General features: G+C 31.1%; 1 protein-coding gene across 1 annotated transcript; it reads left to right on the forward strand.

Moving 5' to 3' along the window:
- Positions 1 to 251: 251 nt before the first annotated feature.
- Positions 252 to 7,083, forward strand: LOC148271612 (uncharacterized; the record flags this gene model as incomplete). Its single annotated transcript, XM_088241172.1, has 3 exons — positions 252 to 511; positions 4,397 to 4,623; positions 6,237 to 7,083. Coding segments are annotated over 3 exons (491 nt in total), but the record flags the coding sequence as incomplete, so codon positions are not given.
- Positions 7,084 to 26,855: the final 19,772 nt, after the last annotated feature.

The raw sequence follows: 26,855 nt of genomic DNA on the forward strand, positions 1-26,855 counted from the left end.
TTTATAAACCTGGCATAAATTCAAAACTAGATTTATTAAACCACTGCTATAAATATGATATTTCCATCCGTATTTAACCACTATGCCTAGGCGTTACTTTATTCCAAGTAAGGGCCCACAGAACAATTGAATATGAGAAATATTATGTTTAAATTACCACATTAAAAAGTAATGCAATAAACTGCAAGTTTTTTTGCGTAAAAAAATATATGTCAGAAAAAAATCTTAGATTTGTTTTTATTTCTTTACAGCTTTGCCAGAATTCGGGCCTGTGATAACTGGTTCTAGACCGAGGTATCAAATAGGAGACCACGTGAAGGTCAATTGTACTTCAGGACAGTCCAAACCTGCAGTCAAGCTGAGCTGGTTTGTGAATGGAGAACCCGCCAACACCGCCCTCCTCAAAGGGCCCTACATCATGGAGACAGAAAACGAGATGGAAGTCTCCTCACTAGGGCTGGAGTTCAAAGTCCGGCCAAAGCACTTTAGAAAAGGAGATTTAAAATTAAAGGTAGTAAATAATAAATCATTCACAGCTTTACAATTTCACTTTTTTGCCTGCCATGCATTAAGTTTATTTATTTTACTTTAGTTCGAATAATAATAAATGAATAGGTATTTTTTGTATAGATTTATTGCAACAGAGAGGGATAATACTTTTGAGAGGGGCACTACGCTGTTTTATGGTCCTCAGGTGGACTTAAATGCATTATATCATACTGCTGATTTGCTGCATTGGGTAACTCACCCTATTTTCTGTGTAAAATGACGTATACATAAAATAATTTGGTATAACTTTTGATTATTTGATATGTATCATTTAAAATCAAACACCTGATTTTATTTTAGTGACTATCACCAAGTATTAACAAAGAATTAATTTAAAAAATATTATTTGTATCTATTACATAATGCTCAACGATAAAAACATACTGCCCTTAGAAACGACATATATACACCTCGCTCGTTGAATCGATTATATTTTACGGAGTGCATGTCTGAGGTTTCACCTTGCAGTCTCATCTGGGTGAAGCTTATGATATTTAGGTGAGTACGTTAAAGGGGATTATACCGAATAGCATAATCCGTGAGGCGGAAAAAATGGGCGAAGGTGTATATTTTAAACTATGTAATGTCTTGCCGGCAAAACAACTTTGCGGTAACGAATTGATTGTGGATCACTTTGTTGATCCGGCATATAAAAAGAGTTTCCCACACTCACAACACCAGATGAAAAACTAAGGGTTCCCTGATCGTTTCGCGAATTATAAATTACTTCAGAGAACGAACGTTAAATTGCGTCATTCAAAGGTTGTTCATTTATCTCCCACAAACCATTACTAACATGGATGATCTTCAATTGAAAAAAAGGAACTGAAGAAATACTTGCTTAATACTATATATAATAAAAAAGTGTGTAAAATTAACGTGTCTTAGAAAAATGTGTCCCTTCGAACAGTCTTTAGACTTAGTGAGCAACTAATTTTATTATAATATATTTATGAAAATACCAAATAAACTCTGTCCTGCAACACACAAACTAAAATAGTTTTAAACGTAGTACAAATAAAATAAAACTGTTCTTAATTAATAAAAAGTGTGCGGTAGTTGCATATTTAACTGAATAAGATTATTGTTTTACTTCATGTAAGGACGGACGACTCTCTATTTTATATAAACAACCCTGAGTTGATTATTTTTTTTGATAACAAAATCAAAGATAGTAAAATACGTAAGTATATCCCAAAATATGTCTCTTAACTCTTGTGTGGCTGTGATGTCACACTAGTCGAAATAGGATATAAGACTTGATATTATATCGCTTTTATTTTTTTAAATTATGAAGTCGAATTTATCGTAATCTTAAAATGGGCTTTTATAAACCGGTTTTTGAAAGTTAAATATGTAAAACTATGCTAGATGTTCATACGAACAATATTTATCCTTGATACGCAAATAATTGAATGTCCGCTAATTCAGCAACACATCCGTATAAGAGAGAGCACGAAGATAGATTTGTATATATGAGTATATTGTATTGTATATATGACTGTTGATTTCTGACTGTTGACTGCAGCCTTCGTGGTGTAGTGGTCAAGACGCTTGACTCACGCACGGAAGGTTCCGGGTTTGATTCCCGGTGAGAACACAAAAATTAAAATGTAATTTTTCTCAAGCCTGGGTGTTCTGTGATGTAATTCACCACTGTAATTGGGCCTCCCGGCCTGTTGTGGTGCAAAAAAAAATAATCTCAATAAATTCATAAAATATTAAAATATAAATAAAAGAATTAATAAACAGAATGTCTCTTTGTTTTTTTTTTTAATGTCTGAACTTTAGAATATTCCGTCTTTTACTAGTGGTAACACGATGTTACATCACCGCGCGCAATGTTTACGTTCAATGTTTGGCTTGTTTGTTTGTTTTTTAAATGGTTTTCAACTTTATTTGAATTACTAAAGTCTTAAAATCGTTTGTCTCATTACTTGTACAGTCAACAAATACGTTTACTATGTTTTTACTTAATTGGGGATTAATAAATTCTAGGAATGTCACGTATGTATCTATATATATAAAAGGCATTGTTCGAATGGTTGTTCTCTATGGACTGAATAACTACTGGACTGATTAACGTGCGGTTTTTAGATAAATGTACATATTTGCCACGAAAATGTTTATAGCTCATAAAATTGTCAATTTATTAAGTTAAAAAAGCTAGGAGCGTAAATGTTTTTTAATCCATCCCCAGGGTTGCATTCAGAGAATGGGTTAGCAAAAAAAATGAATGGATGTTATTTTTTTGTGTATAAAAACAGTTTGTTTTTGATTGATTGCAAAAAACATTCGTTTTTAAATGGATTTCAATCAGATTATTTCATTGAATTCCTTATAATGTTAACCCATTTATTTCTTTTTACTGGATTTTTGGTAATACTAAAATAATATCAACTGACGTTTGATACATTTTTGAAAATCACATCCCTAACATGTGTGCACCTTCAGGGGTTTGGTTTTGCTCAGGCCGAGTTTGACATTTGCTAAAATAATTCTATATTTAAAATCATTATTTTATGTTTTGGAATTCAAACATAAACAGGTACTAAGGTACCTACTAAAATTCAGTATTAGAAAATAAATTATTTCAAGTTCTGGAATTTAATCATAAAAAAATACCTAAGTACCTACTTACCAATAAAAAATTAGAATAAATTTTTTTACGTTTATCCGAACGGTTCTTATTCAAGATTTTTTAGTAAAGTTTTGTAAATATTCTTTATTTTATTTAATCTTAAAAGGAAACGCGTTCCAACTCTTCTTCACACAAACATATTAACGTATTTTCTCTCTGAATTATGGCACTAGAGAAATGTTTTTTTTACAATAACAAAAACAACAACAAACTATTACGCCGTTTCCCCGTAAGGGTAGGCAGAGAGGTTAGAAAGCCAGATAACTCTATATTTGTATTTAAATCTCGCTTCCTCTACATTCCTAGATCTTCTCATAAGCGCGCTGATTATTTCGACTTTTACCATGTTTATCTTCAAGTATTTGTTCTCGGTCTTCCTTTATTTCTGCATCCATGAACATTCGCATTGTTAATATTATTAGCCGTTGTCTTTTTGTCCATTTGCTCTATATGTTCAAACCAGCGCAAATCTCTTTTTTCCACATCAAATTTATTTACCATTGGCGTGTCCCTATATTGATTTATTTAGAAAAAACATGTTTTTAATGAAAACTAGAACCATCCAAACCCGAAAAAATCACAGTTTTATCTGCTGTCTTCGGGCGCACGGCTCACGGTATACAAATATAACTATTTTTGAAAAACGCAATACATACCGATACAGAAAAAAATATTCTGATACTCTGTATAAAAAAAGAATAAAATCGATTCAGTTTTAAGGTGCGGAATACGGTACAGCGAAACGTCGATTTTGTCTATTCTAACAAAAGGTCTAATACGTAGTTGTGTTTTCGCACATTATCGGGGAGGCATCTGCAAGACAGTGACAGAAAAACTATTTTCAAACATCTATCTATCAAAATTCTCTTTTTTCACAATTTATGTAAACTAAAACACAAAAATAATAATGTAAATGTACATATTTAATTTAGACTAAATATAATAATTGATATCAAATGTTCATTGAATATATTTAGCAAGTACTCAAATCGAGCAATAGCAAAGCATTGCCGGGTTTAGCTCGTATTATATTAAATAAAGTATTGAAATTTTTACAAATACACAGAAACATAAAATTAAATTAAGTATTTCGGCAGGTTATCGAGATAAAAAAAAACTAATGCCTGTACAATTCACGAGCTTTTTAAGTAAAAAATAATAAGTATCGTTACACTACCAAAAATAAAGGTTCATATTTTTTTTCAGTGCTTAGCTACGATAGCTACCGTGTACTGGAAGAGCAATGAAGAAAGCGTCCAAGGGGAGCGACAAAAGAGTTATACTAAAACGAGGGAGGTGGCTTCCACCAGCAACTCGAGAGCTGACAGAGTCCAAGCTTCCTCCGTCAGTAAGGGCATCTCATCAGCACCCTGGCTGTTCCGTTCTCCGGGATATCTGTGGATACTATCACTGATGGTTGTGTTACACGGAAGGTAATAAATACTAAGGAAAATGATGATGTGAAGTGTGAATGTGTGAAGACTGGAAGAAAAACGATAATACCTACTCACTCCTTACTACTAAGTGATATATTGGTACTAGTCACTGGGAAAAGCCGGTCAGCGGGTAAAATAATGCTTCATTTGAATAATAATATTATACAGCATTCGATTCAGGCAGAGGAAAACTTGTCGAAATCCGTCGCTCTCCAAACACTAAATTCGGAAATCATGCTTTAGCCGTTGCCGGCCCCATCTGCCTGGAACTAATTGCCTTCAAACTTACGAATCATCAACGGTCCCAGTTAGTTCATATCCTAACTAAAGTCTAACTTCTTTAGATTATCATGCCCTCAATTTTAAATCAGAAAATATAATATAGCTTAGTTAGAATGTAAGTTTAAGTTTACAATTGTAAAGCGCTCTTGAGGTGATTTTTCACAAAAATGGCGCCATATGAATCAACCAAATATTATTGTTATTTTTTCAAACACATTTTTGAGATGGGAATATGGAAGTCAATGCATTCAATAAACTTATGACCTGTCATAAGCGGGTTACCTCCTGGGGAGTAAATCGACCTTGTCTACCATCATTTGAACATACTCAAAATATTGTTGATTATTGCTGGAGTTGAAGATTTAACTGTTTGGCCAAGTCATATCTACCCATTACTTTTTAAAACAAATCGTTATTTAAAAAAATGTTTATTTCAAGTTAAGATTTTGACAACTATGTACAGTAGGTTTGAATGTTTATTAACCTATTTTAATGTATTAGTACTTGTCGGTGAACCAGTAAACATACAATTTTAGCTTGTGATGGTGTGTACACCCAAATCTTTTTAGTAAAACTTCATTTTACGCACATATTAGCAAAGGTCATTAAAGATTTGAATGAAAATATATAAATTATAGAAAAGCTTAGTACAAAAATTATTTATGAAGGTACCTGATAAAAATATGAAATAACTTTTTATATTCGTTTGTATGTGCATGTTTGTGAGTGCGTTACAATTACCCCGATTTGACACGTATTTCACTGATTTTAAGTCAAGGGCAAGTATATTTTTTTTTTTATATATTTCCATTAAGTAGGTATTATTTATTTTTGCACTACAACAGCCTAGTGGTTCATATTAATTTATTATAGCACAAAATGTTCAATTAAATCAAATGGAATAATTATGATATTACGGGAAATCGAACCCGGAACCCCCCGCGCGGAAGTCAAGCATCATAGTCATTACACCACCGGGCTGGGCTGTCTTTGCTTTCCACAAATGATATTATTTTTTTTAGTTTTATCATCAGTAATATTATTACTATGTACGTGAGTTTATTTACAGTGAAGGTTAATATTTTTGTATAACATAATTTAATTCTGATTCGTTTTAAAAATATAGTAAATGCCTTTTATTGAAAAAGTATTTTTGAATGTATGATAATTTAAAAAAAAAACATTAGTGTAAATAAAAACAATATTTTCGAGTTGCTATTTTATACGACGTAATTTTTTTTCTTTTTCTGTTTTCTTTTTTTTTTACTCGTAGATTATTTTGTAATTAGATACAGTTTTTAATGCAATATTATATCTTTTTTTTTCAGTTGAAAGCTGTGACATCACTCTATAACCAATACCTGAACGTCATCCGCCCTTCGAATAGTATCGTGTAGTTACCTCGAATAGTGAAATTTGTATTAAAAAACTCCAAAAACACTGAACGTCATTGGAATTCTATGTTACCTATGTGAATAACGTCAAATAATTAATATTATTAAGTGTGTGGTGTGTAAGTAAAACAATTTTATCAAATTATTAATAATTATTTTGAAAAGTGTGATAAATTTCACTAGCATTAAATGCGTCCTAATCTTATTTGTATCGGAAGTCATTTTAGTAAAGTAGTTACGAGGAAAATAATTTAGCTTTAATTTAAATTATATTGTTTGTGGCTAAAGTAATGTCATTTAATGTTGTATTAATATTCTGTGTAAATTTAACTTACCGACTTGTAAATATAACCAACGTTAGTTATTTATAAAATATTTGTGCTGTCTGAATAAATAATTAGTCGATTTTTTACCAAAAGTAATATAATACTTTTAGCTGATACGTTTTGCTTACTTTATACATTAATATTTTTTTCATTCAAATAACTTTTATATATAAACAAAATGCTGAATCTTTGGCAAAAGAAACGATAAGTACAAATGCGTAGCCTGGTTTGGTTAAAGTTTAGATTTCATTTATTTCGCATTGTGTACACATACGTAATGCTAATTAAAATGTAAAAATGTAATATTTCTAAAGTCATATCAATGTTTCGAGATATCAAAGATGTAATTGTAAATGAATTATGAAAATGAAAGAACAAATTATAGTAAGAGATAAGATGTACCGAAAAAATTATGTGAATGTTTACAAATTAAATAAAATTTACTTCCAGCAAAATAGTCTATTAATTATTGTGGAAATTGTAATCTATTTAAATTTTCTAGAAATTTTATTTAAATTCCCACTTTTGTATGCAAAGAGGGTGCAAATAATCTTTGTTATTTTAGTTATCGGCCGAGAAACAGAGAATTTGAATACCTAAAAGGATTTATGAAAAGATAAGGTCTGTATGTAAAAGATCAGAAACCTTTTATTTGATAGCGATGGAAAGAAGAAAATACATATTTTTTCTTTTCTGTATGAAATGGTTTAATGTTGAAGACACGGTAGAAATCGGCGTTGAGGCCATAGGCAAGTGAGTTTTCAACAAAATAATAATATATTCATCCCGTGTCTTGTACTTTTACGCCAACAGGTAGAATCTATTATGTTTCCTTATCCTTTAGAAGAAAATGGGGAAAGCGTTGAAAAAAAGACTTTGAATTTAAATACCCGGCTTCCTTCAATAAAATATTGAAACACCTTGCTTCGGGTTTCTGTCGATATTTTACCTGTAGATAATAAATACTAGAGATGTTAAGCTTAATGCGAAGGTCTGATTTTTATTGAAAAAACAAACCCGTGGTACGCCGCAATAATTCATCGCTCGCCAGAACGAACGATGAATTTTAAGTAGTACTTTTTCTGGCTGTATATTTAAATGAATGCTCTTAAAAACCCAATAAGCCTGAAAGCTCCACTAACGTCAGTAATTTTGCTTCTAGAAATACGTGAGGAACATCACCGAACAACAAATAATCAAAAATGTTTTCGGTATTCCTAATTTCCTGACCCGACTCCTATACAGATTTATCCCTTCCGGAGAGTTTGTGAAAAGAAGCAGAGTCCATTGTATTTCCAATGAATTCCTAAAAGCTGGAGGCTAATTAATTGAAATATTATCTCCAAAATGATTTATTTAATGAAAACGAGCGGTTGAAATACTTATTATCCTAATAATATTTCTCCTTAGGAATTAAGTATGCTTTAAATCTTTAATCAGCAAGGCTATCAACATTGAAATAATCTTTTATTTTAAAAACCACGTGCCAATGTTTGCTTAAAAAAATAGACACAAAGAAATTCTATAGACATTTAAAAAAAAAAATCTTTCACAAGAATGTATTTATTATTTAAATGCAAGGTCAGAATCATACTTGATTTATTTTAAAGATTCTAAGAAATGCTGCATAATAAATTATTTTATTAAGTATGTCTAATCACAAATGTTACGAAAGTTATGTGAAAATAAGAATATTAAAAATCACCTTCAGGAACGTTCTTATAAGGGCAACTCATTAGCAGCTTTAGCAAGAAATAAAGAATTATGCCTTTATAAAAAAAGGAAAAATAAACAAATTATATACCAGCAAATAATCCTGAAGATGGCCTTTCCAATGTGGATCGAAACGTCGCATCGTCAAGTGAAAAACTGTCAAATGATGAAATTGAGTCAAATCGATTTTCAAATTTGTTATAGTAATGTTAAAGGCGTATAAAAAAATACAACTCTGGAGAGTAGTGGATGCTTACTCAACCATTATACTACCCTAAAAACTGCCAGCCTGATGATTCTTTTCATCAGGGGTGGGATCTTTCTTGGGCTGTTCCAAAATTGTTTCACAAGCGCACACAAAAGGTAATGTTAATACATATATCAAAATAATAATAAAAAAAAACAAAGAGATTTGGTGGTAACAAATTGTTAAATTACGGAAGTACATCATATGCTAAACTTTTATTATAAAATTCCTAAAGACCATTTTACTAGACGTGATATGGCGACGGAAAAATAATGTACATGACCTAAGAGGTTACCTTTAGCTGATCTTTAATCACTTCACAAATGGAAATGCACTGCTACACTTGGCACCTGTCCATTATTCTATCCACACGTGATGTCAGCAATGGAGAGAAAGGAAACGACCACAAATACGACGCGCTCTGACATAACACTTACAACGGCGGATATCAAGGAAGATGCAGGTGAAAATGCATTCAGGAGTTGAACTGCATAGGACCCGCAGACATTAACCGAGGGTCATAGCAAAGCACGGTTTGCTGCAAGCAATCACCAGGAAACTTGGGAATTTCGTAGATTAGGTTAAAAATTGACGGAAAATGGGTGAATTGCGGAACACCTGTACCTAAGTTGTTGACGCATTTTATATCTCGTAAAATGATTATGACTCATTGACCCACACTGGCAACAATGCGTGCATACATTTATAAACTATATTACGGCACTTGAAGAAATATCTGATTAAACACGGACAAACTCGGACTTCCACACGGTGTTACTTACGAGAACGTCCTCCGAGAAGTGTGTTGGAGCGCTGGCTTCTGGAAGATCATATCATAAAGTCAGGTTTTAAAAAATATTTGTTTTTGTGTGAAAATGACAAAATCATTGGTTTTTAGCAAGTTGAAGGGAGAGATATGAGAAAAACACGTTAGTCATTAGCACGTGTAATCAAGGTTTTTGCAACTGGTGGCCGTAATCTGAGATATGTGTTTGTCCAGAAATTTAAATGTGTAATGGAAAGTTATTAAAGTAACTTTTGTACTGATTCCAACGGATTAAAGGCATGCTAAGGTGGTTCAGAAAATTTGTAACTTTTAAAACAGGGAGGTTCAAGATAATATAGTATGGTTGCAAATAATTTCCTAACAAGTTTTATTGTCAAGAGAGAGGTAAAACACAATTATAATATTATGTCAACGACTGGTAAAAGTAGCCAGTTATCATTTGTAAGAAGACAATTAGCCTTACACTTCAGGTATCACTCAAAAAATATGAAATTTATAAATGAATTATTTTTTTAAACCTAATATTTCATGTAGTCTTGTGAGAAATTAAAGCTAGACATTTTGCACGGTAGACAAACACGCCTATAACTAGACAACAAGGCTAGCAAATCCAAGAATATTTGCTGGATATTGGGTTTTTCTGGGCTTTCGTATCGTGTGTTGTTTGTACTCGTTTCAGATCGCAATCCATCAACCCAGATGATAGGCATTGCAATGCAATTTGAAACGACGCTAAAGATCGCAAAAAAGCTCCATTTGCTATTGTGTTATCTTTTTATTATATTTAGTATCCAGTTGGATGAAAAAAAAAGTTATTTGTGGGTAAAACAGGACCCTGGATCAGTATTTTTGAATTGATGGCTCCTCTCAATTAAAAATCCTGGTTAGGGTAATAGAATGAAAATAAGTCTGTCGCGTAGAGTATTTATTGGTTGGCAAGTTTGCTTACTGTGTTTGAAGTCTTAGTTTCGATTCCAGATAGGATGAACGTAAAATATTAGTAAAGACTGATTGCTTACCTTTCAGGTAACACAAATGATCCATATGCGTTGTAATTGAATTATAAATGGAGTGCCCAATGCACTACTGGGTGGAAACAGGGAAGTTTTTATTATTTTAAAATTTTAAAATTTTTATAAGTAAAATTTGGTAATTGAGTTTGTATTTAAAAAGCAATAATTCCTGGAAAACAAGGCCTTAAAATGAGATAACAATGCAGTATGAACAGTTTTGCATGCGAGTTGAGCTCGAAATGTTAAAAAGCATATGCCCTAGGCAACATGTGCAGGGTACAGCGAATACGGACAGTATCGCACTGCCAGTGGTTACAATATTGTATTCACAGTTACCAGATTCTATTCACATACTCATATAGTTAAGTCGCGAACTCAGGGGGCAATTTTCATCCGCGCGCGTCCGATTCCGCATCCGCGTTTGCCACGTTTCCTACGCGGTTTTATTTCGAAATTCAAACATGTTTAGTGTTTTCATGACCAATAATCTTTAAATGTATTATAACCGTTCGCATGCACGAAATGTTTTTTTATTTATTTGTGATATCAACCGTAATACGGCAAATATACACGTACAAACAAAAAAATATAAAATGAAACCAATAACAGATATCCACGAAAATACGTTATATATAAACAAGTAGGTATAGAATAAGAATTTGAATGTGTGTGTGAGAGAGAGAAAGAGGGTGGGTGAGGGTTTGTGTGTGCGTATGAGGGTGTATACTAGGGTGTTAAGGGTGGGTGAATTTTGTTTTGAAAAATTTGTGCGTTAGTTAGTACTTATTTGTAAACATAAAACTGCAAAATTATGATGTAGGATTAAGCTGTTGAAGTGGTAATCCTGCCGCAGTTGGAGGTGGACAAAGAGCATGAGGTTGCTGTTTAATGCCTATTAATAACATGGCGAATGAATAATGAATTAAATTATGTCACGCAAATGTAACAGCAATGAGGTGTTGAGCTGGCTGCACTTGAACTACATGCTGGAACTGAGTGACTGCATTGAACTGACTCTTCGGGCTGGCTGGGCTGACGAGACTAACTGACTGACTGACTGGGCGTTACCACGCCCTGTGGTCTCTTTATAGGCCACATTTTTTAATTTTTCACGTCTTCATGGTAAAAATGATGTTTTTGGATCAATAATCGTCATACTATATTTCACGTAAAATTATATAGCACGAGTGTGTGTCATTGATTAATGGACTATGAACCCTACACATTGTAGGAATAATAGTTATATAATATTATAAACAAACACAAACAATGTGAAACACTAATGTAGAATTTCACCAGACTTAAAAACTAGTATAAAGTATTAATTTAAGTTTATACGGTATGATTAATATCAATAATTATGGTGGGTAAAGACTAAGTTTAATCGAGTAACATCGTTTCAATCTGCCTTATGTAAAAAAATATCCTGCAACACATTGAACACCTACGACAAAAATTCTTGTATCTGAAGACTCTAAAAAGGTCCTTATGGTACACGACAACAGAAAGCTTAATTATAAAAAACTAACTATACAAGAAAGCAAAAAAATAATTAAAAACTTATATGTGGGACTCAGGGTTCACATATTTGATAAATAGGTTTTCAATTGATGTAATACTTATTTGTTTTTCATGTTATCGCAGAAAAAATTAAATAAAAACGACTACTTTGTATTAAAAAAAAACATAAACTGAGAAAAACGAGCTTGTTACATTGCATTTTGAATGTTATTTTTTTGACAGCCGTGACCCCTTTTATTTTTTTACAATTTACAAGACAAGAAGCCACATTTTGTTAGTGAGTACTCATTTATGAGAAAAAAAATTGCAGTAGTATCCCGGAAATAAAAGAAAATCTAACGAATAAGCCCGAAAAGCCTGTACCCTTCATCTGTTTAAATACAAAAATCAAACCAAGCTCCACTACTCCTTTTTTTTTTGCTAAACTGCACACAATTAAATTACAGTAATGATTTCTGGAAGAACTCTTCCTTGCCACAGATGAAAGAGTACATCTGAATATAGTTGTTTATTGGTGGTGGCCTGTAATATCCCTTCAAAATATAAACGTATTCATGCAATAGGGAGGTATTTTAATGTTTTTTAGTAGTGCTGTTCTTCTCAAATAAGTGTTTTCCTTATTCATAAAGTTAGGATTATTTTGGCTTTCAAGCCAAAATTATATATTTTCATTGATATTTTTAATAGAAAATTTTATGCAATGCAGAAAATAAACCTTATTTTACAGTAATTGTCATTAATTAAAAAAAAACAACAATTAAAACACACGCATACGTTAACTTGAGAAGAAATTTATAAACATAATTATATTTATGTGGATGTGAAGATTTGTTGTACGTTTTAACGTATGTGTTACTAACTTATAAAGACACCAAAATGCATTCCATGTAGTACAGACTATTTACCGACTGTGTATATTGTATATATTTTAATGGAGCAATACCCGCCCGCATCCGCCACGGAGTACCCGAGTTCCGCGTATCCAAAACGCACAGTATGGAAAAGGCTTTGTGCTCACTGTGTTCCGAACTCATATTCACTGTTCCTGCGGTGCATTATCTGCCAACCACAGGAAGAATGCTTTGCTTATAAACGCCATTATTCGCCTGATGGCCTGGTTCCATTTTACGCCATTTTCCATATCGCGTGGATTTTGGTCCACGCGAACCGAAAAAAGAGGAATTATGTTAGGCGGCGTATACGAGTATGTACGCCGCGCCGTACGGTGGAAATTCGCAATTTCGTAGGAATATTTGAAAAGCGCGGGAGATAACACTCATTTGTTCACCTTTGTTTCGTGTTTTCCGATTTATTTGTTTTTTATTTAAATTTGGTCAGGGTATTTGTTGTTGCGGTTAATTTTTTTGTGCAGCTAACAAACTTAAACGACTTTAATTTGGGAACTAAATATTTTTAACACATTTTTTCCACTGTCGCGTTTTACTTACTCTTGTTTCCTAGAGAATATATTATCAAAACCATACAATTTATTACAAAATTTTAAACAATTTGTCAAAAAGTGAATGCTGATTCAATCAATAATTGTTTATATTAATAAGTCAGATCAAAGGTGTCGAATATTGTATATATTGTAGATATCAAAATATTTGCGTTGGAAATAAAAAATTATAATACAAAAAATATCAGGTACAAATTAACGTTTATCAATTTAAAGTAAGATTCAATATTATTAAATAGGATAAGCATTCCAAAAAGACTAATTTCTCAACAGATGTGAATGAATTTTTCAATTTTTTTTTTAAGTAAAAGATATCTTTGCCTTCTTATGATTTAACCAAATATTTCAATTTTGGTGGCCATTTTCAACTAGTTGTAAAAAACTCACTATTAGAAAATGAAACTCTAGTTGTAGTATAGTTATTATTTATTCAAAAGGAAAGTTCTGTTTTAAGAAAAAAAATAGGTTTAATATCTCATTGGAAACGGATAAGTGAATTTTTTTTAACTAGAATCAAATTATAAATCAAAACCAAACACTTAATTGAAAAAAGAAAATACCCTTTCAATTCAATATTTTGAGTTTGTTAAAAATTTTGTAGACTAAAACAGGATTCAAAACCCTAAGAGAGTTATTAATATATAAATAATTAATATTACAACAGAGATTAAGAACATTTTAGAGAAGAGTATATCGATATCTAGGTATTTACAAAGTTGATGACCAGTCATTAATAATAATAATAACAATAATGTTGGTATAATTTACATAGCGCCATTTTTGTGAAAATCACCTCAAGGGCGCTGTACAATAAATAATTATCCCAACACGTCTTGCAGCTACAGAGCGCATGGACGGTTGGGATTCTAGTTCCTCGTCTCCAATTATGATATATTACAAATATGATATATATAAGCTAGATAACAGAACGTCTTGCAGCTACAGAGCGCATGGACAATAAGAAATCTAGCCCCTATTGACATTTATATTTTTTTTTAAATTATTTGACAATGAAGTTTAGAGTTTAAGTTATATTTTAAAAACAAAATAAAAAGCAAATTTATAAAATTGGAAGTTAGATAACAACAAGTCTTGCAGCTACTGAGCGCATGGATGGTTGAAATTCTAGATAGTTGATAACATTTACATAATATGATAGCTAAAATCACAAAAAGTCTTGCAGCTTCAAAACGCATCGACAAATGAATTTCAACAACATGAGAATGATTAAGTATTATTTTTAAATGTTTTATTTTTGCCGTTTTTTTATTTTTTTTGGTAAAATATAATAATGTTCTACTTATTAATATGTTGCTTTAGAACAGGTATTTTTGTTTCTAGTAAAGCTGCTAGGAATATTTTCTACATATTTTTTACGATTGTTGCGCCGTACGGACGATAATCCTGAGATTATAATGAACATTGGTTTGTATGTTTCTGATTATCACCGCCTATTCCAATGTACAGGACAATCATATTGCAATATACTCGTACAAGCGGTTTTCTGGAGCAGAATTCTAGTACTATTTATTTATTCATTTAAAATTACACTCGTTTATATATAAGTGAATGTATAAAGGCTATGTCCGTGTCAAGCCATAATAAATAACAATAAAAAATACATTGTAAAATTGATTAGATTAAAATATAATGACATGTGATGCAATATAATAAAAATCCAAAAAAAAGGTTTAAGTAATAAATAATAAAATTCCAAATGATTCAATTTTAAAAAGATAATCAGACATTAATATTAAAATTTAAACTATAAATTATACAAATTTAGATTCATACATAATCAAATATACAAAATAACAGTATCATTAAATTCAACAAAATAGACGAATAATAGTAAAATGTAGAATTAAAAAAAAAATACCAACATTAAAATCAGTAGAAAAATAATATATATATAAAAACATAATTAAAATGATAATTGAGATATGGTTTCTATAAACTCACTCTACACTGTAGTAAAAAATAATATGCCAAATAAGATTGAGTATTAAATTAAATAATACAAAAATACATGATGGAATAGAACATAAAAATATCAAGAAATATATAAAGCAAATGAAAATAAAAGTATGTAAGGAAAGCAGATTTGTAAATTTTATCTAATTGATAATCTTGAACTTTCAAAAAATTGACATCTTCATCCAACTATACTGCATTGATTAGTGTTTGTCTTATGTTTTTAAAAGAAAAATTACGTCTTCAATTTAAGTAAGTAATGTACATATTGTTTATGAAATAAATTGAGTTCAATTTCCTTTTCTAAAAGGTTCTTCATCTCCGTTGCAATACTATTCAAATACATTCCCCCAATGAAATCTTCTCCGCCCAATGCTTTCCACAATAAAAGGATTACATACAGAATTCCAACGTTAGCGAGCAGTTGTATGTATATTGTTCTGTGTAGGATAACTGCAGAGCAAATCAGTTTTGAAAACAAACGGCAACAACAAGCCAAGAATTTCATTCCTTCCTCTTTCCGCTGTTTAGCCATACAATCATACAATGGCGGTGGAATCGGGCCGACATCAGACGAGACTTTTCTTAGAGCAGTACTACCACATTAGAAAGACGGTAGGCCTAAATATCAAAACCCCATATACTGTCATATTTTAAGAGTTATTTTTTTCCAAACTATCTATTTTTAATTTAAAATGTTTTATTTCCAACCATTCTTTTAACACACTTGGTTCATAATTTAACAAAAAGCATCTTAAAAAACGCTACGAAATATCGCTTCAATAAAGAGGCAAGTGCTTGGCGTGGGATTATATTTATGCAGACTAAAATATGATATAAATATTATTTAATAAAAATGCGTAGAAATATTTTATTAAATACATTTAAAACGATGATAACTGATAATTAAAAGAAGATTGGTAGTTTTAAATTGCCAACCAAAAAAAAAAAAAAAAATTACAAAAAATACGTAATTTAATATTCATTTTGAATTAAATATTTCAGGGTGCTTTAATATTTTTTTAAGAATAATTTAGATGAATTACATTCTTAGGAGTTACTACAACTTAATTCAGGACTTAAGTTATTATCCTTTTTTAAAAAAATACATATTCAGAACAACAAAGAAACAAACCAAGTTTGACATTGTTATAACTGAATATATCACAATAACATAAATGCTAAAAAACTTTTCTTGCAAAAAAATAATATAAAAACGCTTTCAAGAATAGAGGAAGTTGTAAATCTAGGACTAGAATCTAGAATCCCAACCGTCCATACGCTCTGTAGCTGCAAGACGTGTTGGGATACTTATTTATTGTACAGCGCCCTTGAGGTGATTTTCACAAAAATGGCGCTTTATAAATTATCCAAACATTATTATTATTATTATTAAAGGAGATAAGTTTATTAAAATCACATGCTACGCAGACAATGCATGGAAATAAAATTATTAAATACATCACTGGCCACAACCCGTGTCGAGGCATGCATTTATACTATGTAGTTTATGTACCTTTCGTTAAAATTTTAGGTAACCAATAAAATTACCGTAAATCTAAATATGCGAACAAATTGAATAATAATAAAAACAGTAGGTAAAAAGAAGTTGTTTAAAAAATTATGCTATTTTCAAAAAGAGAAGCAATAACAATTCATCGTGGATCGGGTTGTGGTCCTGTGGCTAGTGTCTCGGACTCACAGACCAAAGGTCCGTGGTTCGAATCCCACTCTACCCCAACTCGATTCCATTTTCTAATAGTGAGTTATATACAACTCGTTGAAAATGGCCTTCAAAATTAAATATTTGGGTAAATCATAAGAACGCAAATATTTTCTTTTATAAAAAAAAAATAAATAATTAAAATATAACAAAAATTCGACTACAATCTTATTTATGTAATTATTAACAAACACAATACACAATTTGATTTAATCAAAATGTTTAAATTTCATATTCTGACTTCTTGGAAAATTTTGTACTTATTCGGTACTCTTCCATACTAAAATCAATACATTTGGTATAATCAATACATGGCAAACACGAATATACAAAATACATAATAAAAAATTATATTTATTTTTAAATAAATAAATAAATAAGCAAGAACCAACCAGCTAAGGGAAGGTAACCCCGACAGAAAAATCTACCAGAGAAGACAACGGGAAACTACTATGGTCATCTTTTTTCCAGAAACCACTGTGGCAAATACATCCAATAAGCAGTTGCCTTGGCTGCAAAATATAATAGTAGCACAAGACTGAGATGCTTTTGCTGAAGTGATCGCCAACGTCGGGAGGACCTGACAAGGCACTGCAAAAAAATTAACTAAATAAGCAGACCAATAAACAATTTTATGTTTTAATTAGCAATAGTTAAAATGATATTAGGATACAAAGTAAATCAGTTACAAAAACCAATAGCGTGCAATAATAAGAGTAATTATTTTATTAATAGTATTTAATGAAAAAGCTTGATTAACTATTTTCGATAAAAATACAGTGTAACGAATGTTTGCTTTTTTGCAACCTTTTGGAGTTGCGGAGTTTCGAATAAAACGTGACGTTAAACATTTGTACAAACATACATACTCGTACAAATATAAATGTGAGTTGTAAGTAAAAGGACACAGTCGAGTTTCAAAGTAACTTTTATTGTTTATGTGTGTTTGTTTTGTTCTACTTTGGAGTTAAACAGCATTATTAGTAAGCTGAAATTTGGATCTGATAATATGAAGATTAGAGGGGGTAGTGTTTAAGAACAAAAACTTCATGTAATATCCACAAACAAAATAATTTAATGCTTTTATGATTATGTTGTAATGGAGTCACTTAACTAATTTTAACATTCATAATAGGTACTTTTAATTTTCAATTCTTTAACTTTCGAATTTTTTATTTATTTTGTTTTATTATATATTTTTTTGGCTATCTTCTTAATATAAATGTATCTAAACCAAAATAAATTAAATTCATTATTTTATATGTGTTCAAAACTATGACTGTCATCTTTTACTTTTATTTTGATCTTACTTAAAACTAATGTCTCAGCACCCGATGACAAACTTTTTAAAAATAGTTTATAGGAAAAAAAATATGTTTTAAAACTAAACGTTTTTCTTTTTATAATGTTTAATTGTTGTAATGAAAAAATTGCATTTAATAATAAAAAAATACACTTACATGTTCAAAGGTAAAGCAAACAAACCGACTTGTTATGTAAAGAGCTATAAATCATTTTTTTTATGAATAACCCGCTTAGCCTCTATTTTAGAGGCTTGTCAGCAGGTAGGAAAGAAAGGAAGTCGAAGAAATTTATGAATAATATACCACAAGACCCTCGATTGTGTGACCACATTGATGTCAAAGGAGTAAACTCATTGAAAAGTATTTGGTCTCTGGACTCGCACCTGAAACGTAAGACTAGTCATATTACCCTCCCATAACATATGATCTACATACGCTGCATTTTATTTTACAATGCAGCGTGTCCTATGCAGTAGGTGAAATAATTCAGCCAGATGAATCTCACTCACATGAATAAGATTCCAGCTCTTTTACTTCACAAAAGTCAACAAATCAAAAAGTTGGGCAAATGTAGATGTTTAAAAATAAGCAGAATGGTGAATGTAACACAGTTACCACTTAAAAAAAACCTTGTATTGTTTTTGAAATTCATATTATTTATTTTTTGTTCATTTGATTTTCTATGATATTTTACTTTGTTTTTTATTTACATTTGAAACGCGCCGAGAATTTTTTTATTTATTATAAGTTTTTCGCCATCAAAATTTTGCTAACTTTTGTAATAAATAATTAAAAATGAATTTAAACGGGCAGTACATTTTTTTCAAACCATCTTATGATAGTCACAAGTCCTGTAAACACCTAGACTTCTATGTCCTTCTCTTAAATATTTTACATCTCTATGTAAAAAGTTAATCTTAATAATAACTCAAATTTTCAAACTTTCAAATCCTGTCATATCTACAAACATTTGGACAAACTATAAAAAATCAAGAAGAATTATAGTTAATTATTTATCAAAAAGTAACTTATTTTCATGCAAGTATTTACACGATTTTCTTCCGGGTAAGAAATTTCATTTTTGACGGTTTCAAGGATCACGATTTTTTTAACTTTCAATAATTTCAATAACAAAAAATATCAGCGTTCATATTTTATCTACAATTTACTCATACAGTTTACTCATGCAGTTTAATTTATTGAATACGGCATTCACATTAAACAACGTACAATACGAAAAAATAAAAATAGTTAAACGCGGACAGAATTGTGAATTGTAAAAAGTGATAATAAGTTTAACCAACCAATGACGGGGAAATGTGACATTTTCTATTTTTTTCCCTTAAAAATACGGTAATCTCTTTCGAAATTTCTGCCATAATCATTTTTAAAATATGATAGAGAACTGAAAATATTTTTCAGTGACATACTTGTAATTTTAAATGCTAGGTTTAGTTTTTATGATGTCAAAGTCACCCAATGGTAGAAAGTTTAAAATTAATTTTTGAATAATGGTCGGCTTTCGTGCAATGGCTTTGAGTTAAATGGTTTGAATGTCGCGTTGGCATTACAAAAACGGCGAAATAAGGCAGTTTTCTAGAAAAGGAATGAGATTTCCGCATGACTTGGAAACATACAACAGTCTCATACTGAATTAGTTATTAGCATTTATTTTTTATTTTATAAACAATCGTATGCAGAGATATGTCATGTCCCAAAATAAATATATGGTTTGTACGGAAAAATGTTATTATCAATCATAGCAAATGCATCGAAATAGTAAACTCTCTTTTAAACTTGCTATTTAACTGCTGAGATTGCTGTTAAAATATTTGTATGAAAGAGATAGAATGTATGGGTTTTGGAGCAAAAATGGATAATTTTTCAGTTAGCTGCTTGTTGTATGCTGACGATGCAGTTCTGTTAGCAAGCAGCAAGGATGCTTTGCAACTAATAGTCTCTGGAAATGTATGATGTATGCCTAGTGAGTGAATTGGCGATGAAAGAAAGTAAGTCAAAAGTGATGGTATTTGAAAGGGGAAGTGAGGTTACTGACTGTATGATAAATGTAAACAACGAATGTCTTAAACACGTAGAAAAATTATTGTATCTGGGAACCATGTTAGATGGAAGAGTAGAGAAAGACGTTGAAAGGAGAGAAAGGAGACAACAAAATGAACGGAGCACTTAGCAACGGGGGTTACTGAATTGCTAATAAAAATATGTCAATCGAAGCTAAACTGGCAGTGCACAACGGAGTTTTAGTCCCAACACTCATGTATGGAAGTGAAACATGGAACTAGCAGGGGAAGGATGAAAGCCGAGTGAACGCGGTTGAAATGCGATCTCTAAGACGAATGTGTAGGAAATCAATGAAAGACAGGGTTACAAATGATGAAATCAGGCGAGAGTGTAAATTTGAGTCAAGAATAATTGATAAAATTAAGAAGGGGTCTCTGGGATGGTTTGGTCACGTAGAACGAATGGACTACGAAAGAATGATAAAACAATTATATAAAGCAAAAATAAACGTTAACGTGAGACGAGGACAACCAAAGAAGACGTGACATGATCAGATAAACCAAAATCTTAAGTCTTCTGGTCATGTCAATAGCAGACAGAACCGAAGGGCATGTATGACAAGATGTATGAAAGTGGAAGAAGCTAAGAATATATGCCAGAATAGAGGTGTGTGGCGGTCCATTCTCTCTGCCTACCCCAACCGAAAATGGCGTCATGGTAGTAGAAGTAGTAGTAGAAGCAGTTTTTTTTTTCTACAAAAAAAATATCGTGAACGCCTGAATTCTTAGGACAAGACAGTTTGTACTATACCTAGGGCATTCAATATACATTGTGACAATTCCAACAATTGAAAACTTATGATATATGCCATTTCTTATTTACTGTGTTATCTTTATTTATTTTCACCCGAGTTTGCGAAGTACAATGAATTTTATAGTATAATTATAAAGTTTAATATATAAATCAACTGTGTAAAATGAATAACTATATTGTTTTTGTATTACATCATAATTTTGTAAAATAACACTTGCGTTTAAATGTATTTATGCTTATGTTTAAGAAAAACATTTGTGCCGTGTAAAGTAATAAAATAAATAAATAATGATACAAATTTTTAATAACAAATCAAATGAATAATATAATTGTATAGCATCAACTTTAATTTTCACATACATAATTGGCTTCTTCATCCACCCGGACGGAGATGGAAAAAGTATTAAACACGAATAATTTAAATTCAAATAAATTGTCTTGTTTGCCCCGTAGTGTAGTGGTTGGCACTTTTTTTCACCACGCTTGAAGTATAGATTCAATTTCTAGCAGGGTCGTCATAAAATATTTGTTCTAAATATGGTACGAAATCGCAATATTTTATTGTTTTCCGGCTAGGATATGAAGTATGAGACTGATCATCTTACCTTTGATGTAACTTTGTAACATAAATAACCCACGCACGCTTCAACCGAGGTGCTAATGCAGTGTCCTGCGCATCACTGGGCGCCGATAGAGAAATTAATTGACGAAGAATAAATTAAAATATATGTACACATGTGAACATACTCACTTTGTTCTTCACCTGGTATGTTTCAGGTCCTGGATTTGATTTTCATCAGTAAAGACGAGAAACGTTGGTTTAAAATGTGATAGATCTATGCTGCAATATTTCACTGTTTCTAGATTGACACATTTTCCGTCATTACCAATAAGACAGTTTTTTGACAATAATCACAAAAACAGTAAAATATAAAATGTTCTTAAAGAAATTTGAGCCATTTGATTTATGGCAATGAGCAGTAAAATAGCCTAAATCGAGCCTTAGCCTCCATCAACTTTTTTTCCAATTCCACCTATCCTCAGCAGCCATTTCCCAATTTGCAACTTGTAGAAGCTGTGCTGCATATTTTTTACTTCATTCTCCCTGTTAACGAAAAGGCGGACTGTAAATGAAAAACGAATTTCATTCAGTTTTGTGATAGAGACATATTTGAAGAGGGGATAGGAACGTGGAGTGGATATCTACCTTTAATATAATGTGAATGTTTTTCGATTTTGGGCAATGGATGACAAAATGCACTTCAAAATGTAACAGTGTTTTCTATATAAGTATTTTTATCCGATTTTATTTGAAGGCAAAAATTTTGTTTGGTTTTTGTTCTAAATCAGAATTGTCTTATTTTGAATATCTTCTATCTTGATGTAAGGTAGGTACCATAAGAATGGGTCAAAGGAAGGATGTAAAAGAATGGTAATTGGCCAGGAATAGTATCGATAAAGGTTTTTATTTACTTAACACTCCCACCTCAGTCTAGGTATTCTAATCCTTCTTTTACCCCCTGGATATCCAGTCATGACTCTTTTAGTTACTCGCGCATCAGGCATTCTTTGTTCGTGTCCAGCCCATCTCAACCTGAGTAGTTTCATGTGCGTTGAGATACCAGGGGATTCATATATCGTCTGACTTACTTGCAAAACTCCAATCTACCAAAAAAAAAACACGAGGGAGAAAAAATAGTAATTTTAACAAATTACACTGTTTTTTCACCCTCCTGCAAAATTGAAATTTTTGGATATTGGAGTTTTGCAAGTTAGTCAGACGATATGTTATACAATTCAGCATTTTTCCTAATGCGCCACTCTTCTCCATATTTAAAGGGATCACAGATTTTGCGAAGAACTTTTTTTACAGATATTTTATAACATAAAAAGATGTAAAGTTTTTTTAACAGTAACACAATATCTAGAGATTATAAGTAGAAAATCAGTTAAAACATGACTCACAAAAGGTTAAATGCTTTAAAATCAATTGGCAAGCTGTGTTTTTACTTATAAATACTTACAGTTCTTTTAAGTTTAGATAATATTAATAAATATTGTCATAACTCAAAATATGACTTTTCCAAATAACTGCTTTTTTGCATATGACGGCCGACGTCAAACTGAAGATTTATTTGCAATAACCAAGATACAGTACAATTGAATCACCAATTTAGTGCTCTATGCACCACTGGCTGTGAACAGGGAAGTGATGATGATGATTCCATAGGCATATTTCAGTTAGTAGCTTTCGTCCCAGTCGAAGTCCTTTGACTGGGACGAAATTGATTTCCCCTTTATTAGCCAGCGGTTAAAGATAAATCTAGGTTTCTCAGGGGCATTCTTCAACCTACTGAATTTGTTGAAAACAAACTTATACAGCTGTTATTAAAATTCACGAAGCCTTCCCGAGGGGTAGAAAACATTGAACGGATTTAATCTGTTCGGCATGTACTTATGCTGTGAATTCAGGGAAAACTAATTTACTCCTAGTAATTATAACGTGTTGTTATATGGGAGTATTTATCCTGGTATTATTGTGCTGATTTGTAAATACTCTTCTAAGTGGTTTGTGGTCTGAGTTTCATTAGCGCAATAACTGGCAAATCCCAGAACAGTTGAATACTTTCTATCTTCTACGAGCAAAGGGAGCGGGGGTAGATTAAAAATAATATGAACGCGTATTTATAGGCAGCATACTAATGGTATGAAAATACAATTTGGTTGTTTCTTATTTTAATATTTCTATTATATTCATTTAGAATAATAAACTAGTGTTATTTGGTATCCGTATGATTGTAATCATATTGATAATTTAGAGTCTGTCCAGCATCGTTTTCTGAGAAGAGTCGCATGGTTGCTCGGCTTCGAAAGAGGGACCTGTTCCAATGCTGATATAGAAAAACGTTACAAATGTCTTCATTAGAGAACCGTAGAACAAAATTGGACCTTATATTTATTATTAAAACACTGAGTTCTATAAATGATGTCCCTTCTCTGTAACAAACAATCTCCTTCCAAGTTCCCCCCCCGTGTCACCATAAACAATAATATTTTGTAGGTCAAATCTTCCAAATCTAACTAAGGCTTTAATTTTCCAATGTCAAGAATGTGTAGACTAGAAAACTATTTGAGCGACCTTAGAGTTTCTAAGGCTAGAACTTCCTGCGTTTTGCAAACCTCTTGTTAGTGTCAAGAATAGTGTGAAGGGATGCCATGGCTAAATTAAGCTTCTGTAAGACTATTATACTGTATCTTCGTTCCAATTTACTGTCTTTATTTTGTCTTTGGCTTTTTAGTATTTATTTATGAATTTTTTTTGTTCAAATAACATGAACCTATGTAATCTGTACAAATCGGCTTGGGCCGTTAGTAAATAAATGAATAAAAACCCGCCAACGGATAATGTATATAAAATTTTCTTCAACAAAAATAAAACCTCGAAGATACAAGCTTTTCAGAACTGAGCTCTGGGAAACATTCTTGGACTGTAATATGATTCCCATGTCAAGGATATTTACAACAGTTAAACATATTTTCTTTCGGGGTATTGGCACTGCATGACATTACTAGCACTATTTTGAATATTGTGGGGACCAGAGAGTGAGAGACGAGGATGTGTTGTTGTCTATAGTCACAGTGCCCAATGGACTTATATATGGGCGTGTAACACGTCACTCGCTCTTCTTTGCCTCCACCAGTATTCAAATTCACTTTAAAGTATTTTATTTATTTATTCCTTGAGGTTAAGTCCATTCAATCCATTTAATCATATGTTTTACATGAAAAAACAAATAGCTACTATCTAGTAGAGTAATATAAAATACTTCTACAACATCATAAACTTTTAATCTTACATAGATTTAAGACACATTAATTTAATCATGGTATTCTCAGCCACAAAACATAAATCTCCAAAAATCTTTATGAACCTAAATTTCATGACATAATCCGTTTCATATATTTTTATCGGTATTTGTAATATGTGATATTTTCCTATTAAACAAACATACATTTGCATCTTGAAATGTTTAGTTAGTCTATTATTGTCTTTTACATAATTAAAACACATTTTATATGCTATACTTTACTATCAACTAAATTGTCTTTATAATTTTTTAATGTGTTTTGTTTTCTATTGTTAAAATAATTAAGAAAATATTAATCGTTAAACATCATCTCAATAGCCTGCTTAACGATTAAATAATCAAAATTGATAACCGATAACCGCTTCGGTTTGACCGATTTATCTCAAGGGTTAATTTTATATATGTACAGCGCAAATATTTACTGATTATTGATTGGTTTATCGGTTATAAGAATTTTCTCATAGCCGGGTACGAATAAGATAATATTATTTCTACGACCAAATTATTTTTACGATTGATTTGTTGAATAACTATTATCAGTCAATTAAATATCAGAATATTCTGATTACAGGTTATTAACATAAATACTACATTCACGACTTGTATTCTGTAACTTATTAATGATTATGTTATTATTATTATCAACACGTTAAATTGTAATGTCAAATTTAAATACCAATATTGATAGATACCTTCGGCAAGCGCCCATCCGAGTGATGTAAGTGAAACATTAATCAGACCTGAAGGTGTTTACGCAGTAGGGGAGGTTGGAATTACATTCTTGAGCGTGTATTTATGAACCTGCTAAAATTTGCTATAAAATAAGTAAATAGTATCTAAGGTCGACAGATAAAAAAAAATCGCTTCAGAGATCTGAGATTAAACTTAGGTTACATTTTATGAAGGGTTTGTAACATTTAAAAAATAATTTTAGGTGTTTTTGAACAACTTGTAAGTATGTATAAACTAAAACAGTTTGTAATATTTTTAATATATACTATTTTTATTTATTTGAAAATACACATGGACTAGCACTTCAACATCTGTGTACTAAAAATGATCCAGGTACACTGAAATCATAGTTCTGATGCAATACCCTATGCACTACTGAATGAAGATATGTAAATTATGATAATGAATACACATAAGTTAATCAAGGGTCTTAAGTTGTTGGAATTCAGGGCTCAAAAAAAATATACTTGGTACTTTCTGTCATACTAGATTAATTCTTATAATGCTTTGATAATTTAAAGAAAACTTAATATTTTATTTTATTTTATTCTTACAAATCCATGCTTAAAAAGAACCATATATATACAAATATGTAATAACTTGTATTTAAATAAAAGTTATACATTAAAGATACTCAGTACACTTTCACTTATTTATTTGACCAATAAGCACTTACTTATTTTAATGAGCGTATTCAAATATAAGTTAGTTCATAATAACAATATACTCCCATCAGGATTTGCCAATTAATCAAATAAATTGTTATAATTAGAGGTTAAAAAGTTGAAGTAAAAATATTGCTTACTTTTATAAAATGTATTATTCAAATGAAATAAATAATAGCGCACAGTGAACATCGTTAATTCAAAAAACATTTAAAACCATATTGCACAAGTAAACTTGAGGGAATGCCTTTATTTTTGCGAATAAATATTAGTTGTGTTTTTTTAACAGCTGTCATTTTTAATTATACCAATCATCCTATGCCCATAATAGCACTCGTCTCCCCTACATTCTGTCACAATATCATTGAGCGAAGATTTGGATGCC

Source organism: Micrasema longulum, unplaced genomic scaffold (assembly GCF_059751315.1).
Source record: "Micrasema longulum isolate JH-2025_06_02 unplaced genomic scaffold, ASM5975131v1 h1tg002767l, whole genome shotgun sequence".
Classification (NCBI taxonomy): domain Eukaryota; kingdom Metazoa; phylum Arthropoda; class Insecta; order Trichoptera; family Brachycentridae; genus Micrasema; species Micrasema longulum.